Raw genomic sequence first — 13,901 nt, forward strand, 5'->3', positions numbered from 1 at the left:
TCTTTTAGGGAATATTACAAGAAAATATGTCTCAATCCTTACCTTCCTCGTCTGCCTCTAGAAGTCGACCACCGCAGCCACTCATCGGAACCTTTGTTTCTTCTTCATCACCAACAACAACTACAACAAGCAACAATAGTAATACAAACAACCATACTGCATCATCCATCCAGATGACCTCTTCAACAACCTCTCATCTCTCAAGACCTGTCAGTAGTAGTAGTAGTAGTGCCTCTTCCAACCAACGCTTGTTGTTGATGACCACCACAACCATCTCCACAAATTCTCCCAACCGAAACTCACCAAGTATTCATCATTCTACCACTACTAGTTCTTCTCACTCTGCATCATCTCATCCATTCTTTCATCATGAAGGTGAAGAATATTTGAAAAGATATCATGTTCATTTCTATTTGAATGATGTTCTCTCTCAATTAATTTTCCTTAGAGAAGAAGAACCTTTGCAATATTTGGCACAATAGTAAGTTGACTCTGTTCAATCAGATGTTCAATAAATACTATTTGATCTAGTTTTAGATCGGTCGTGAGTGGTACTAATATTATTCATAAATCCTTTTCATATGTGTTTGCAAATCCAAGAAATCGATTGAGTTTTGCAGATTATTTTGAACAAATTTATTCTAAAATTAGTAATGAACAAAGTAGGTAAGAAATTTAGATCACAATGAAACTTTAATACTGGCTTAACCTCAATAATATTAAAACAAATAATAATTATCGTAATTCGAATGTTCCAACTAATTATTGTAATTCTAATATTCCCATTTCAATAATTCTAATATTCCATACTAAATCATCAAGAAATGAACTTTTCAGAATACTATCAATTAACAACCTTACTCTGTGATGATTTTCCTGAGAATATAATGATTCGTATTTATAAGAGTGTCATCATGTATCCAACACTAATGAAACACAAAGAGTTATTTAAAGAATATTCTGAAGACCAGCAATTGCATTCATCCATTCTCTCCTTGTATCAATCGATGGATGAATCTATTGAAATATGTGAAGAAAAGAAAATCATTGAATTACCACCTTTTCAAACATTTATTATTGCCTTGAGAGTGTATTTATTTTTTTATGAATTTTTTGAACACGTGTTGGAACATGTCTTTGAGAATTCTTATTCGAATTTAGTGTCGAGTGGAGTTTTGAAAAAGATGGTTCATCCTTTATTGAAATCAAATTCAACGTATTGTGTTCCATCACAAGAGATATTTGATATCATTGTAGAGAAGAGTGTACAATTGAGAAGAAACTTGAATGATGCCACACCACCTAGTACTAATCAACATGACAAAATATCATTCTCGGAATGGTGTGAAGCATTTTATCAACACGTCATTGAAGTGAGTCACACAGTTACTTCCCAAAATGCTATGACCTCACAACCATCATCCACCACCTCAAATACCATCAATTGTGACGTGTTGTCACTCATGGATCCCTCACAGTTACCAATTTCTTCGAGTTGTGCAGAAAGACAAAAGTTGAGACTGAGAAAGGAGATTCTAAAAATTTACTCAGGCATCAAAGATAATACCATAAATAAATAATCTAAATCTATACACAGCTCACTTGTTGATAGAAGGCCTTTTGTATTATTATTCATCATTACATGAAATTGTTGCATTGGACTTGGAACAATATTTAAATGACATTCAGGTAAATTAAAACACAAAACATCTTTTTTGAAGTGAGTATTATTTAACTCTAAATCACCATTAAAAACTTGTCTGATCTAATTGCAGCTTCTACTTAATGAACATTCCACTTATTCAGTATTAAGGAAGAATTCAAACAAAATAATACATTACTTCGCATCTATACTCAAACATTATACATTAAGATCAAGCTATATTTTTAAATTTAAAACAATATATCCATATAACATACTTTATATCAGGAAACTAAGAAGTTGAAAATACTATTTTACAAACATAAAGAAAATAAGATTAGTTTATTATATCTTTTCATCGCTGATGAAAATATTATCTATTTCTCATTCTAACATAATGATTATTAATAAAACATAGAACTTAAAACAAAACTATTCATAACCTATTCCAAAATCCATTCGAAAATTAAAACAATATATAATTTAACGATAATCTTTGTTGTTTTCTTGTATTTTCTTACGGTTAGAAATTATTTGCTTTTACAATTCTTCTTTGTATAATTATTGTTTTTTATTCTTCTTTAATAATGATGTTTTAACAAAAGAATGCACAACAGTTCTGACAAAATTATTATTGGATTGAAGTATTGATTGTTCACAACATTGTTTTAAATCGTTTGGGGAGGTGGTTCATTGAAAATCACAAAGAATGGATACTAATCCGGTATCATGGTAATATAAGATTGTAGATGAGAAGGATCAGAAAAAATAAATCAAGAAAAACATTTCCTTCATTTTCAATCCAATAAAAATAAAAATTAAAAAACTTTCCTTAAGTAAGAATATTATGTAACTCAACAATAATTAAAAGGGTCAGTTGCATGCGATGATAAAACTCAATGAGTTCATTGAGAAATCCACATGGAATGGATTTTAATTCGGGAATATCATTGTAAATTAGAAATAAAAAGTCAAGTAAAAAACAATAAGACGAGTACAGAATTAAAATAAAGACCAATAATGAAAATCAAGTTGCCAAAATTCTAATGAGCAAATCAATTATGACCCAAAGTCAAGGAAACAACAAGAATTGACAACTCCTGTTCAATTTGAATAAATGAATAAATTGGTTCCAAAAAAATGCGTCCTTCTTCCAAAACGACACGTCTATTCTCGGGCCGTGTGAAACTCTCATCCAACAACCTCAAATTTATTTATTTTGACACACCAACAACAACAACAACAACAATACATTCATCATGTACCATTGCTCACATCATCCATCATCATTGCTTGAATGAAAAATTTCACTGTGATCGCTTTTATCACCAATCATCTTCCAATCATTATTCTCAACCATCCTCTCCTCATCAAAAATTACAACTATTCGATCAATCACCACCCATCAAAAAACAAATTAGAAAAATATATAAAGTCACCCATCCTGATTTATTCACCAATGAACATTACAAAAAAGTCAATTCTCAATCCCTCTCTACATTTCAAAATTTCATTGATGAATACAAAGGATATTTAAAGAATAATTTTTCAAATAGTAATAATAGTAATACTACTCTTAATAGATTTCAACTCAACAAGTATGATTTACAATTTTATATAAAAGAAAAACAAGAAATGAAAAAAATTACTCTCTTTGGCTTACCACAGAATATTCAATTATCCACCACTCAACAACATGAATGTTTTGTAAAGAATGTCGAATATTTATATTCTCAATTATTTGTGGGCAACAATGGTGGTGATGACAATAATCATAGTAGTAGTAATGTCAATAATGGCAACAATGGTACCACTTATAGTAATGACCATTCAAGGAATTCTTCTTCCCTTGAAGAATATTATCAATCAAGTTTTTTCATGACAACAACAACCAATCGTTCAAATCCATTTGAACAATACCATTCACACCACTTTGATCAAACTCCTTTTAACGATCCATTTGATCAACACCACAACACTCACACACAAACTTCTTCTCATTTCAACCCACAACATGTCATTCATATAGTCAATGAATTTAACAAGACATGTAATTTAGATTTTGAAATTTTATATATTCGAAGATTTGAAATACTATCTAATTTAATTAGAAACAAATTATGTGATTGTATTCATGCTAAATCTATTAGATTTTATAATTATTATGATACTTCTGATTTATTTGAAAAACAATATGAAACCATTATGAAATGGACTCATTTATTACATACTAAATATGGTATTGATACTTCCCAATGGGGTAAAAAAGAAATGAAACATGAAATTATTTCAAATTTGAAAAGACATGAAGATCCCTATCATTACTGTCATCATGGTGTTGATGATACTATCAACAAATCATCCTCTTCTTCATCCTCTTCTTCTTCTACTCCCATCTATCCCTATGAAATATCTCTTCTAAGAAGAAAATTAAATCAACAAATTCAAATTAAATTTGGAAGTGGACATACAGGTATTAACAAATTAGGATGGATTAATTTAAATCCACATGATTCTGCTCAACATTGGATGAATTATTTAATCTATGAATTAACAGATCAAGATATTGAAAGAATTAAAAATTATGAACTCTACACTGAGATGGTATTGAGAATGGAAAAGAAAGTAACAAGTCAATCATCATCATCATCATTACAGGATGATCATGTGGATGGTGTGAATAGGAGTGTTAGAGGTGGTGGTGGTAGTAGTATTTATGGTGATCATTGGAATCTTCTTGGTGATGATGATGACAAGAATCATCATTCTGGCACTGAATGGAAAAAGAACTCGAATCCATTCACCAAATATTATTATAATGATAATTTGAATAGTAATCATCATCATCAAACCGATCATCATCACAACAACAACAACAACATGTACATTCAAATTCAACAAATTACATGTCTCAATGATGAAATTATGCATGATGAAAGATATTTAAAATTATTAAGTGAATTGATAAGAATTGGAAAGAAGGATTTAAATATTGAACATAATGATTCAACTACTACTACTACTACTACTACTACTACTACTACTACGAATCATTTATATAAAATTATAGTGTATAGAGATGATGATGATGAACAACAACAACAACATGAAAAGACAAGAAGAACAACCAATCATCAAGAAGAATCCATTCGATCCAATTCTTCTTCCATTCAAATTAATCATCCATTCATTTATTTACCACTCAGTTGTATTGACAAGTATGACAGTCATAGACGTGGTCATGATCACAACAATCACAACAATCACAACAATCACTCCATCGATGGTCATGATCACAACAATCACAACAATCACTCCATTCATCTCTTATTGAATCAAATCATTCTTCAATGTTACCATGATTTAAATCACAATGATCAAGAAAAGAAACAATTAGAGATTCAACAAATGCTCAATGAAACGAGACATTATTTGAATTTAAGAAATTTAACATGTGTTCACGCTCTATCATTGAATGACATTTATGTGGCATGTATGAAATTAGTGAAATTTAGAGATGTTTTATATCCCTATTTGAAACATCGAAATGTATTAATTGTGAATGATTCTGATCCATGTATGGTGAGAATACGAAATGGAGAATTAAATATTGAAATACCATTTAATTTTTAAAAATGAGTATTGTACTGTGTAAATAGTATTAGTTTTAGTATCGGTGTAAATAGTATTAGTATCGGTGTGTAAATATTAATATTAATATATATAAACTTTTATATAATTAAAAGTTAGTATGACACTCCCAACTCCACAAGCCTTTTCAAAGTTCGTTATTTCAAAAAAAATGCATCGAACGAATAGTTCCTCACCGTCATCATCATCAACCTCATCATCATCACCATCCCTCTCTCATGATTCCTCATCATCATCCTCTCTTCTTTTTTTAAAATTAAATGTATCACTCTCTCAAGTGATGGATCAATTAATCTTTGAAAATGAATTTTTAAAACAATTTCATGAATCACAACATAATACTCAATTGAAAATCATTCAAGAATGGACTATGGAGGATCGATCACACACTACTACTGCCATACCATCATCATCCTCATCAACAACCACTGCCATTACCAATTCCTCAACATCATCAACAACAACCACTGCCATACCATCATCATCCTCATCTCCTTCATCAACAACAACATCATCAACAACAACAAACATTTCATCTCCATCATCATCAAACATTATTCACAATTATTCACAATTAATTTCACATTTGAAATTCATTCCTTCATCACAACCTCTCACTCTTCAAAGAATTATTCAATACAATCAAAATATTATTGGAAATAGTTATATTTCATATTTAGGAATACCATCTCAATTACCATGTCAATCCAATGAGAAATTAATTTTATATTATAATCGATGTGAATATATTATAACTATTGATGTGTTAGAAACATTTTTAAAAGATACATCAAAAACATGGATCAAATATATCATTCAATACGATGAAAAAGATCAAATGATGGTCATTGAAGGAATGGTTCAATGTTCATTTGAATCCAAGTTCATGTGGGGATTAAAAAGTAAAATTGAGAATCTCATGACATGTATGGCTACAAGTAAATTAGAAGAATGGTTTGAAATGGCAAGAATTGAATTGTTAAAGAGGAGGAGTGGCAATGGTGGTGTTCACAATCTTATTCCTAATAATGATCATTATAATAGTAGTCAGAGTGGTCATGGTAATAGTAATGGTGATGATGATGAAATTCATTCCATTCCAATAATGGATCATCAAACATCACCACCATCACCACCACCACCACCACCCACAGAGGTTAGATTTCAATTGTTGGAATCATCCACCAATGAGGAGAATACAAGACATGTGGTGGTCAATCAACATGAAGAAGAAGAAGGTTCTACGACCACCAGTGATGATGATACTTGCTATTATTCGATCCAATCATCAAGTGCATCATCATCACCTACAACATCCAACACCACTAATACTATTACCACCACCACTTCACAACTCATTGATCATTCCTATCATTTAGTAACATTGAAAAATGAATTATTGCAATTGAAAGCTCTCTCCAATCAACTTGATATGAAAATTAAGAATTTAGAGAATCACATCATGGCAGATCATCAATTACACTTGCTCATCAAAAAATACTATTCCAAAATTTCACAACTCATTCACACTCAGAAATTAACTCGATTTAGGTTAAAGAATCGACTGAAATTGCTTTCATTGATTTGGTTTATTATTGGATTGTTTTTAACACCCATACTCTATGGATTGTATCGATTTAATTATCGATACACCAATGGATTATTTGTTCGTAAATGATGAGCATAATACTCATCATAATTAAATGTTGTAATTAAATACATGAACATTTGATTCAAATCATTCATCGTGTGAAATAATTCAAGTGATCTTCTCAATATCAAAGTAGAGTCTAAATTTTCATAGACATGTCGATACAAGTAAGAGTGTTCCTTCGAGAGGAAGGTCCATAATTCTCCAAATTTAGGTTCATTCTTTTTACATTCTTCTTCAATTTGTACGAGTTGTGTTTGTGATGGAATACTTTTTAAAGTACTACTACTCGAATCACTACTCCATTCCATTCGATACAATAAAATCCATAAATCTCCATTTTTGGGATCTACTGTGAGTGCTTTTCTTAACCATTCTTTAGCTTTTTCAAATCTTCGTTCTCTATAAAAATCTAATGCTATTTGTAAAATCACATATGGATCACGATCACAGTGTTTGAGTGCATTAGCAATGGCTGCCTTTCTTTTCTGTACAATTTCTAATGGAATGGTGAATGACCATAACACACCAATGCTATTCTTGGTATTTCCAATTTTGGAGGTATGAATGGATTGAATGGATTGAATACCCTTTGAAAGGGTGGCTAGACATGTGGAGAGTAAAGTAGGAGTCATAGCAATAGGAGTACAAATAGTAGAGACATCCATTTGAGAATTGGATTGATGATATTCCAATTTCATCAATGCCAACCATAGAGATGCACTTGAAGGATTCTTCAATAATGCTCGATCTAATAATGCTCTTGCTTTGGTAATATTCATCAATGATTTTGGTAATACCAGTGGATTAAAATATAAACGAAAGAGAGATAACCATAATGGAATGGAATGTGGACAATGTTTCAAACCATCTTCATAGATTTTACATGACTTGTCAATGAGTGTTTGAAGTGATGATGATGATGAATCAGTTGGAGTGGTGGTGGTATTCGAGGTGGTTGTATTTGAATTGCTGGTGGTCAGAGTGGTGGTATTCGAGGTGGTGGTGGTATTGATGGTATTGGCAGTAGTAGGAGTGTTGATGGTATTGGCAGTATTAGTATTTGTGGTATTAAATGCATTCAAATTGGAATATAACACTTCTTCTTCATATTGTCCTCTCATGAGCCATAATTTGTGTTCTTTTGGATACTTTTCAAGTGCTTGAGTGAGAATGAATTCTTCCATACTCGTGGTTTGAAGTGAAAGTGGTTCTTCGTGTTGAGGAAGAGGTTGTGTGGTATTGTTGTCATGATGCTCTTTTTGACTGTACATTTCAATTTGTGAAAGAAGAATTCTTTTCATGGATTCATGATGGAATACTCTTCTTTCGAATTGAGCAGATCGAATCCATATGGATGCACTACTACTACCACTACTACTACTTGTACTATTATTACTAGTACTATTATTACCACCTCCAACACTACTACTCTTCAAGAAATGATTTCTTGCATGTTCCAATAATAATCTTGCTCTCAAATATTCTTCATTTTCAAATTCTAACTTGACAAATGCTAACCATATATTTTCATTGTTTTGATTGGATTCACTTGTTTTAAATGCTTCTTCTAACACTTGTCTTGCATTTTCAATATGATTAAATACTTTCCATTCATATTTAGCTCGAATTAACCATAAATCTTCACAATTAGGACAATTGGTAGTAGCTTGTGAAAGTAATTGTTGAAGACGTTCTTGTTGTGGAGTGTGTGGAATGGTGGTGTTCGTAGTGGTGGTGATGCTGGTGGTGGTGTTCGTAGTGGTGTTCGTAGTGGTAGTAGTATCAGGAGTACTAGTCGTATCTGTTAACACTCCCACATTGGAGAGTAATGTTGGTGCAGCACTCGTAGGAGTACTCCGCTCACAACAACAAGATTCAAATTCGTAACTATTCAACCAGACTGATTTTTTGGAGGGAAATTCTTTTCGCGCGCAATCGTAGATGGCTCTTGCAGTTTCTGTATAACCTTGGGATGCACAGGCATGAGCATCATTGAGATAGATGTGTTTCTTTTCTTTCTCTGTCATGTCATTCAATCCATAAGAAATTATTTCTTCAATGATGGCTCTACAGGTAAGAATGTGATGAGTCTTTTCAGCTTGTTTGGCATATTCCATCCATTCCTCACGTGAGAGAGAGCCATGAGTGGTAGTAGTACTTGAAGAAGTAGTCGTAGTGGTAGTAGTACTTGAAGCAGTCACTTGTAATAACTTCTTCAGAGTATCAATGGCCTTCTTGATTAAATTTCGAACTACACTCTCATTGTGTGGATTGTGTTCCTCTTCCAAATAAGCACCTGAGATCCATATTTGAGGTTCTTTGGGTAATTTGCTCACTGCTCTCGATAGAATCTTTTTAGCATTTCCATAATCGTTTAATTTCGCCAATGCTAACCATAATTCAACACTAGTAGGAATACATTCAATAGCACGTTCTAATAGAGTCTTTGCATTATTTTCATCTTGTTCCAATTCAATGGCTTCTTTCCATAATTGGATACTTTGAGGTTGAGTCGAGAGAGCCTTCCTTAATATTTTCTTTTTCTTTTCCAAATCACTTTCTAATTCACTTGCTTTGAGCCATAATTTCACAGAATGTGGTAAATGTTCAATAGCTTCACAACAAATGGATTGTGCCATGGTGGGTGTGGGTGTGGTGGTATCCACCAGTGTTTTTGAAGTAGTGGTGTCCATTGTACTACTCATCAATGAATGAGTACCACCACCAGCACCACTAGCACCACCAGCACCACCAGCACCACCACTACTTGTACTACTACTATTACTCATCATAGGGTTGGTAGCACTACTACTTGCACCACCATAATACTGTAAATGTAATCGTATCGATTCTAACCACAATTCTTCTGAATTTTTCACACAATGACATCCCTTTGCAATGATGTGACATGCTTTTTTCAAATCACCTGCTAATTCTTCTAAACGAGCACGTCCAATCCAACTACTAGCATTCATTGGTTTTACCTTTGTTGCTTTTTTAAATAATTTTCTATATCTCTTAATATCAGCATATTGATCTGTTCCTAATACAATTTGTGATTCAAGTCCACTCATATAATTTTTAGGATCAATGGTTGATTTACCACCTACAGACTCCTCCAATGATTGTAATTTTGTTTTAATAATCGATTCTCTCATTTCACCCAATGCTCTCAAATCAGTAAGAGTACCTGATTGGCCAGTACTTGAAGTTCGAATGGAGTTTACACCACCACTACCACCACCACTGAGAGAATTACCACTCAAAGTTGTATTGAATTGATCCAATATTAAATGATCAGGTGTAGCAGTATATCTTTCATACATTTGTTGATTCATTCGATTTGGATTTTTCAATGCAGTTGTACTTCCACTCACTTCTGGAATATTTGCCCACTCTTGTTTGCTTAGATATTTTAATTGTTCTTTAATATCTGAAAAGGTAGAAGCAATCATTGGTTTTTGAGAATCAAGAGATTGAGTTAACATGGAATATTTTGAATATTTAGAGGGTTGATTGGATGGTGATTGAGAGATGTTTGTAGTAAGAGTAGTAGTGGTGGGTGTTGTTGTTGAAGATGATGCATCCAATGGAGTTAATTTTTTCTTTTTTCTTTTTGATTCCAATCGTTGTGCGACTTGATCCCATATGGCATCTGCTTCTCGATCTTCTTCATCTTCAATTCCTGTCACACGTCCTAATGTGTTATCACCATAACCACTCCATTCATCAAAAGATGATGAATTGATCATTGCATCATCTTCCATCGTGATGGTATCATTGGTTGTTGAGGATGCTGTTGATGAATTTATAAAATCATTGACACCACCACCACTTCTTGAAGAATCAAATCGGCTTGAAGGAATCCTCGCAGGACCAATATCACTCCGAGTGGTAAATCCTGTTGCACCTCGACCTGCACCGGGAATATAACCTGGTGGAGGTTCACCAAATAGAGCATCAGCACTGATGAATTTACGTTCGGGAGGTGGTGGTGGTGGTGGTAGGATGTTAGTAGTAGTAATAGTGTTGTTGGATGGGTGAGTGGAGAGTGCGGACCGAATGGCTGCAGCGGTTCGCTTTGGATTGGTGAAGGATGATTTTGGATTCTTTTGAGGAGGAAGCATTTTTTTTTAATTTCATTCCGATGATGGGAGTGTTACTACAAAGATCAGCTTTTGGTTGAACCTGGTTCAACGTACGTTGTCATTGAAAAAAGATTCATGTTTGTGCGCCTTTGAGGAGAGAGATCTTGAATGATGAATTTGAGCATTTCCTCATTCAACTTGGTTGAACACTTCTGAGGCTGGAACGTTTGGGCTTTACCATATCTCCCATTGATTGGCATTACCATCATGACCTCAGCACCTCCTAACCTCCTTACCTCTCTCATCATCATACAATTATATACAACTCATTTACAACTTTAACCTCTCGAGATGGAGGAGAGCCTCTTCTCGTTATTAGGAATCGTAAAAAATGAGTCAATCCAACCACCCTCTTCTCTCCTCCTCGTCCATCTCTCATCAACAACAACAACAACACCGAAAGAAAGTGTATACAGTGGACGGAACTGTCTTTGAGGTGGATGATCACTACTCTATTATCAAACCAATTGGATATGGTGCATATGGATTTGTTTGTTCGGGAATTGATAAGAATACAAACGAAAAGGTTGCCATCAAAAAGGTTCCTAAGGTATTTCAAGATTTGGTGGACGGAAAGAGAATACTCAGAGAAATTGAATTACTAAAGACATTCCGTCATGCCAACATTATATCTGTCAAGGATGTCATGACAATTCCCGACAAAAGCACATTCAACGATGTGTAAGTAGGAATACTAGGTTGCGAATTGTTGTATTCAAAAAGAGTGCTGAATGGTCTCTGTGTTTGATATTGTTGTAGTTATATTGTAAATGAATTGATGGATACAGATCTTTATCAAGTCATAAAGTCAAAACAAGAGCTATCCACAGAACATATTCAATACTTTGTTTATCAAATTCTAAGAGGTTTGAAATACATTCATTCTTCAAATGTTCTTCATAGAGATTTGGTATGTTCAATTTTATCTCACCTCCATTTCTGACATTATTCATTAGAAACCAAGTAATATTTTGGTCAATGAAAATTGTGATGTAAAGATATGTGATCTTGGCCTTGCAAGAGGATTTGATGATCATAGTGAGATGACAGAATATGTTGTAACAAGATGGTACAGAGCTCCTGAACTCGTATTAATGTGTAAAGAATACAATTATGCCAGTAAGTGTTTAGAAAAGCAATTCCATATCTCTGAACATTTTACAAAGTTGATATTTGGAGTGTTGGATGCATTTTGGCAGAATTAATCGAACGAAGACCAATATTTCCAGGCAAAGATTGTAAGTAAGCAATGAAAACAATGTGTTGAATTAATTATTTTCAAGACATTGATCAAATCAATTTAATAACCGATGCTTTAGGAACACCATTGGAAGAGGATATGGAACATGTGAAACATTCTGAAGCACGAAGATACATTAGAAATTTACCAAAGAAAAAACCAATTCCATTCAAGCAATTATTCCCTAAAGCAAAAAAGGACGAATTAGACATTCTTTCTAAAATGTTGGTATTCAATCCAAAGAAGAGAATCTCTGCTGAGGAAGCACTTGCTCATCCTTATTTCTCCTCTTTGCATGACCCCAAAGATGAACCATCATCCAACATTTCTTTTTCGTTTAAATACGAAAATGTGGATATTACTGAACCAGAATTGAGAGATTCCTTATATGCTTTGGCTTGCTACTATCATCCAGAGATGTTGCAACAACAACAACGCAAGTAAATTTATCAAATTCAACCTGTTGTAAGAATCGTTCCTTTTCCGAAAAAAATTTTGAATTCATTCCCACCATTCATGAGCTCATGCACGAGAAGAATCATCAACCACACAAGAGCTATGTGAGAATTGAAAACAACTTGGATAATACTCCATTTGATCATGATGGATTTACATTCATTGAAGAGAGAATTATTGACAAGAGTGGATCACCTCCATGTGACTCGAATCAATTCACTCCGATCAATCATGATGGAGAATGGTACATTCGTGTATCACTCCATGAGGAAGAAGAATTATCGGAATGGTTCATCCACCGTCAAAAGCAAAATCCTAATATTACCAATCATTTACTGGTTGACAATTCAAAATGTTTATTCGAAAAGATGGAAGAATTTCCATTGCCATTCTCATCTCTCATCAACGAAGGGGTAACCATTCGGAAACATCCTTTCAAAAATTGGTCTGTTTTTTCGAATGAAAGTATTTCAAAAGGACAATTTATTGCTGAATATGTTGGAATTGTTCAACCAATCATCACAATAAGAGATGGACATTTGAACACACCTTATTCCCATAGCAATGAGTATACCTTCTCATTGAAAAATATGGAACAAGTTGAGATTGAAACTCATGAATTATGTGGAAAATATTATGGAAATTTTACTTCATTCATTAATCATTCATGTAATCCCAACGTGATAGCATTCCATGTTTTGAAAGTTGAACGAAAAGAAACTACTTTACATAATAATGAACCTACCATAACATTTACGATTAAGGAAAATCTTCATGTACCTCATGTCTATTTATTTGCTAAACGTAACATTGAAAAGGATGAAGAACTCACTCTCGATTATGGACACGAATATGTTGAGCATGTCATGAATGGAAAGTGTTTGTGTGGATCCAAGTATTGCAGGTATTAATATCCCTCAACAAGCAATTCGGCATTTAAGAAATTGCTCAAATTTTTTTGAACTGTAGCTCATATTAAACATTAAAATGCAAGTTCTCAAAGTTGCTCAATATGAACTTCAAACATTGCATGTCAATATGTGGATTGGCATGACGAGATTTATTCTCGATTGCAACATGCCATCTTGACATGATTAGAATTGAGTTTAT

The 13,901-nt window shown here is 33.2% G+C and overlaps 6 protein-coding genes across 6 annotated transcripts; 5 read left to right on the forward strand and 1 right to left on the reverse strand.

Moving 5' to 3' along the window:
• Positions 1 to 26: 26 nt before the first annotated feature.
• Positions 27 to 1,580, forward strand: FDP41_011437 (uncharacterized protein; the record flags this gene model as incomplete). Its single annotated transcript, XM_044701845.1, has 3 exons — positions 27 to 481; positions 532 to 662; positions 823 to 1,580. The coding sequence occupies 3 exons, from the start codon at positions 27 to 29 to the stop codon at positions 1,578 to 1,580; spliced, it is 1,344 nt and encodes a 447-aa protein (XP_044567220.1).
• Positions 1,581 to 2,782: 1,202 nt separating this feature from the next.
• FDP41_011438 (uncharacterized protein) lies at positions 2,783 to 5,275 on the forward strand (the record flags this gene model as incomplete). The annotated part of the gene is made up of 1 exon (XM_044701846.1): positions 2,783 to 5,275. One exon carries the CDS (start codon positions 2,783 to 2,785, stop codon positions 5,273 to 5,275), a length of 2,493 nt encoding a protein of 830 aa, XP_044567221.1.
• Positions 5,276 to 5,444: 169 nt separating this feature from the next.
• FDP41_011439 (uncharacterized protein) lies at positions 5,445 to 6,971 on the forward strand (the record flags this gene model as incomplete). Its single annotated transcript, XM_044701847.1, has 1 exon — positions 5,445 to 6,971. One exon carries the CDS (start codon positions 5,445 to 5,447, stop codon positions 6,969 to 6,971), a length of 1,527 nt encoding a protein of 508 aa, XP_044567222.1.
• A 100-nt stretch (positions 6,972 to 7,071) lies between these two features.
• Positions 7,072 to 11,074, reverse strand: FDP41_011440 (uncharacterized protein; the record flags this gene model as incomplete). Its single annotated transcript, XM_044701849.1, has 2 exons — positions 7,072 to 7,083; positions 7,193 to 11,074. 2 exons carry the CDS (start codon positions 11,072 to 11,074, stop codon positions 7,072 to 7,074), a joined length of 3,894 nt encoding a protein of 1,297 aa, XP_044567223.1.
• A 352-nt stretch (positions 11,075 to 11,426) lies between these two features.
• Positions 11,427 to 12,779, forward strand: FDP41_011441 (uncharacterized protein; the record flags this gene model as incomplete). The annotated part of the gene is made up of 5 exons (XM_044701850.1): positions 11,427 to 11,776; positions 11,855 to 12,005; positions 12,052 to 12,214; positions 12,262 to 12,333; positions 12,379 to 12,779. 5 exons carry the CDS (start codon positions 11,427 to 11,429, stop codon positions 12,777 to 12,779), a joined length of 1,137 nt encoding a protein of 378 aa, XP_044567224.1.
• Positions 12,780 to 12,859: 80 nt separating this feature from the next.
• FDP41_011442 (uncharacterized protein) lies at positions 12,860 to 13,702 on the forward strand (the record flags this gene model as incomplete). Its single annotated transcript, XM_044701851.1, has 1 exon — positions 12,860 to 13,702. One exon carries the CDS (start codon positions 12,860 to 12,862, stop codon positions 13,700 to 13,702), a length of 843 nt encoding a protein of 280 aa, XP_044567225.1.
• Between the last annotated feature and the right edge of the window lie 199 nt (positions 13,703 to 13,901).

The sequence above is a fragment of the Naegleria fowleri genome (assembly GCF_008403515.1).
Source record: "Naegleria fowleri strain ATCC 30894 chromosome Unknown tig9, whole genome shotgun sequence".
NCBI classification, from domain to species: domain Eukaryota; phylum Heterolobosea; class Eutetramitea; order Acrasida; family Naegleriidae; genus Naegleria; species Naegleria fowleri.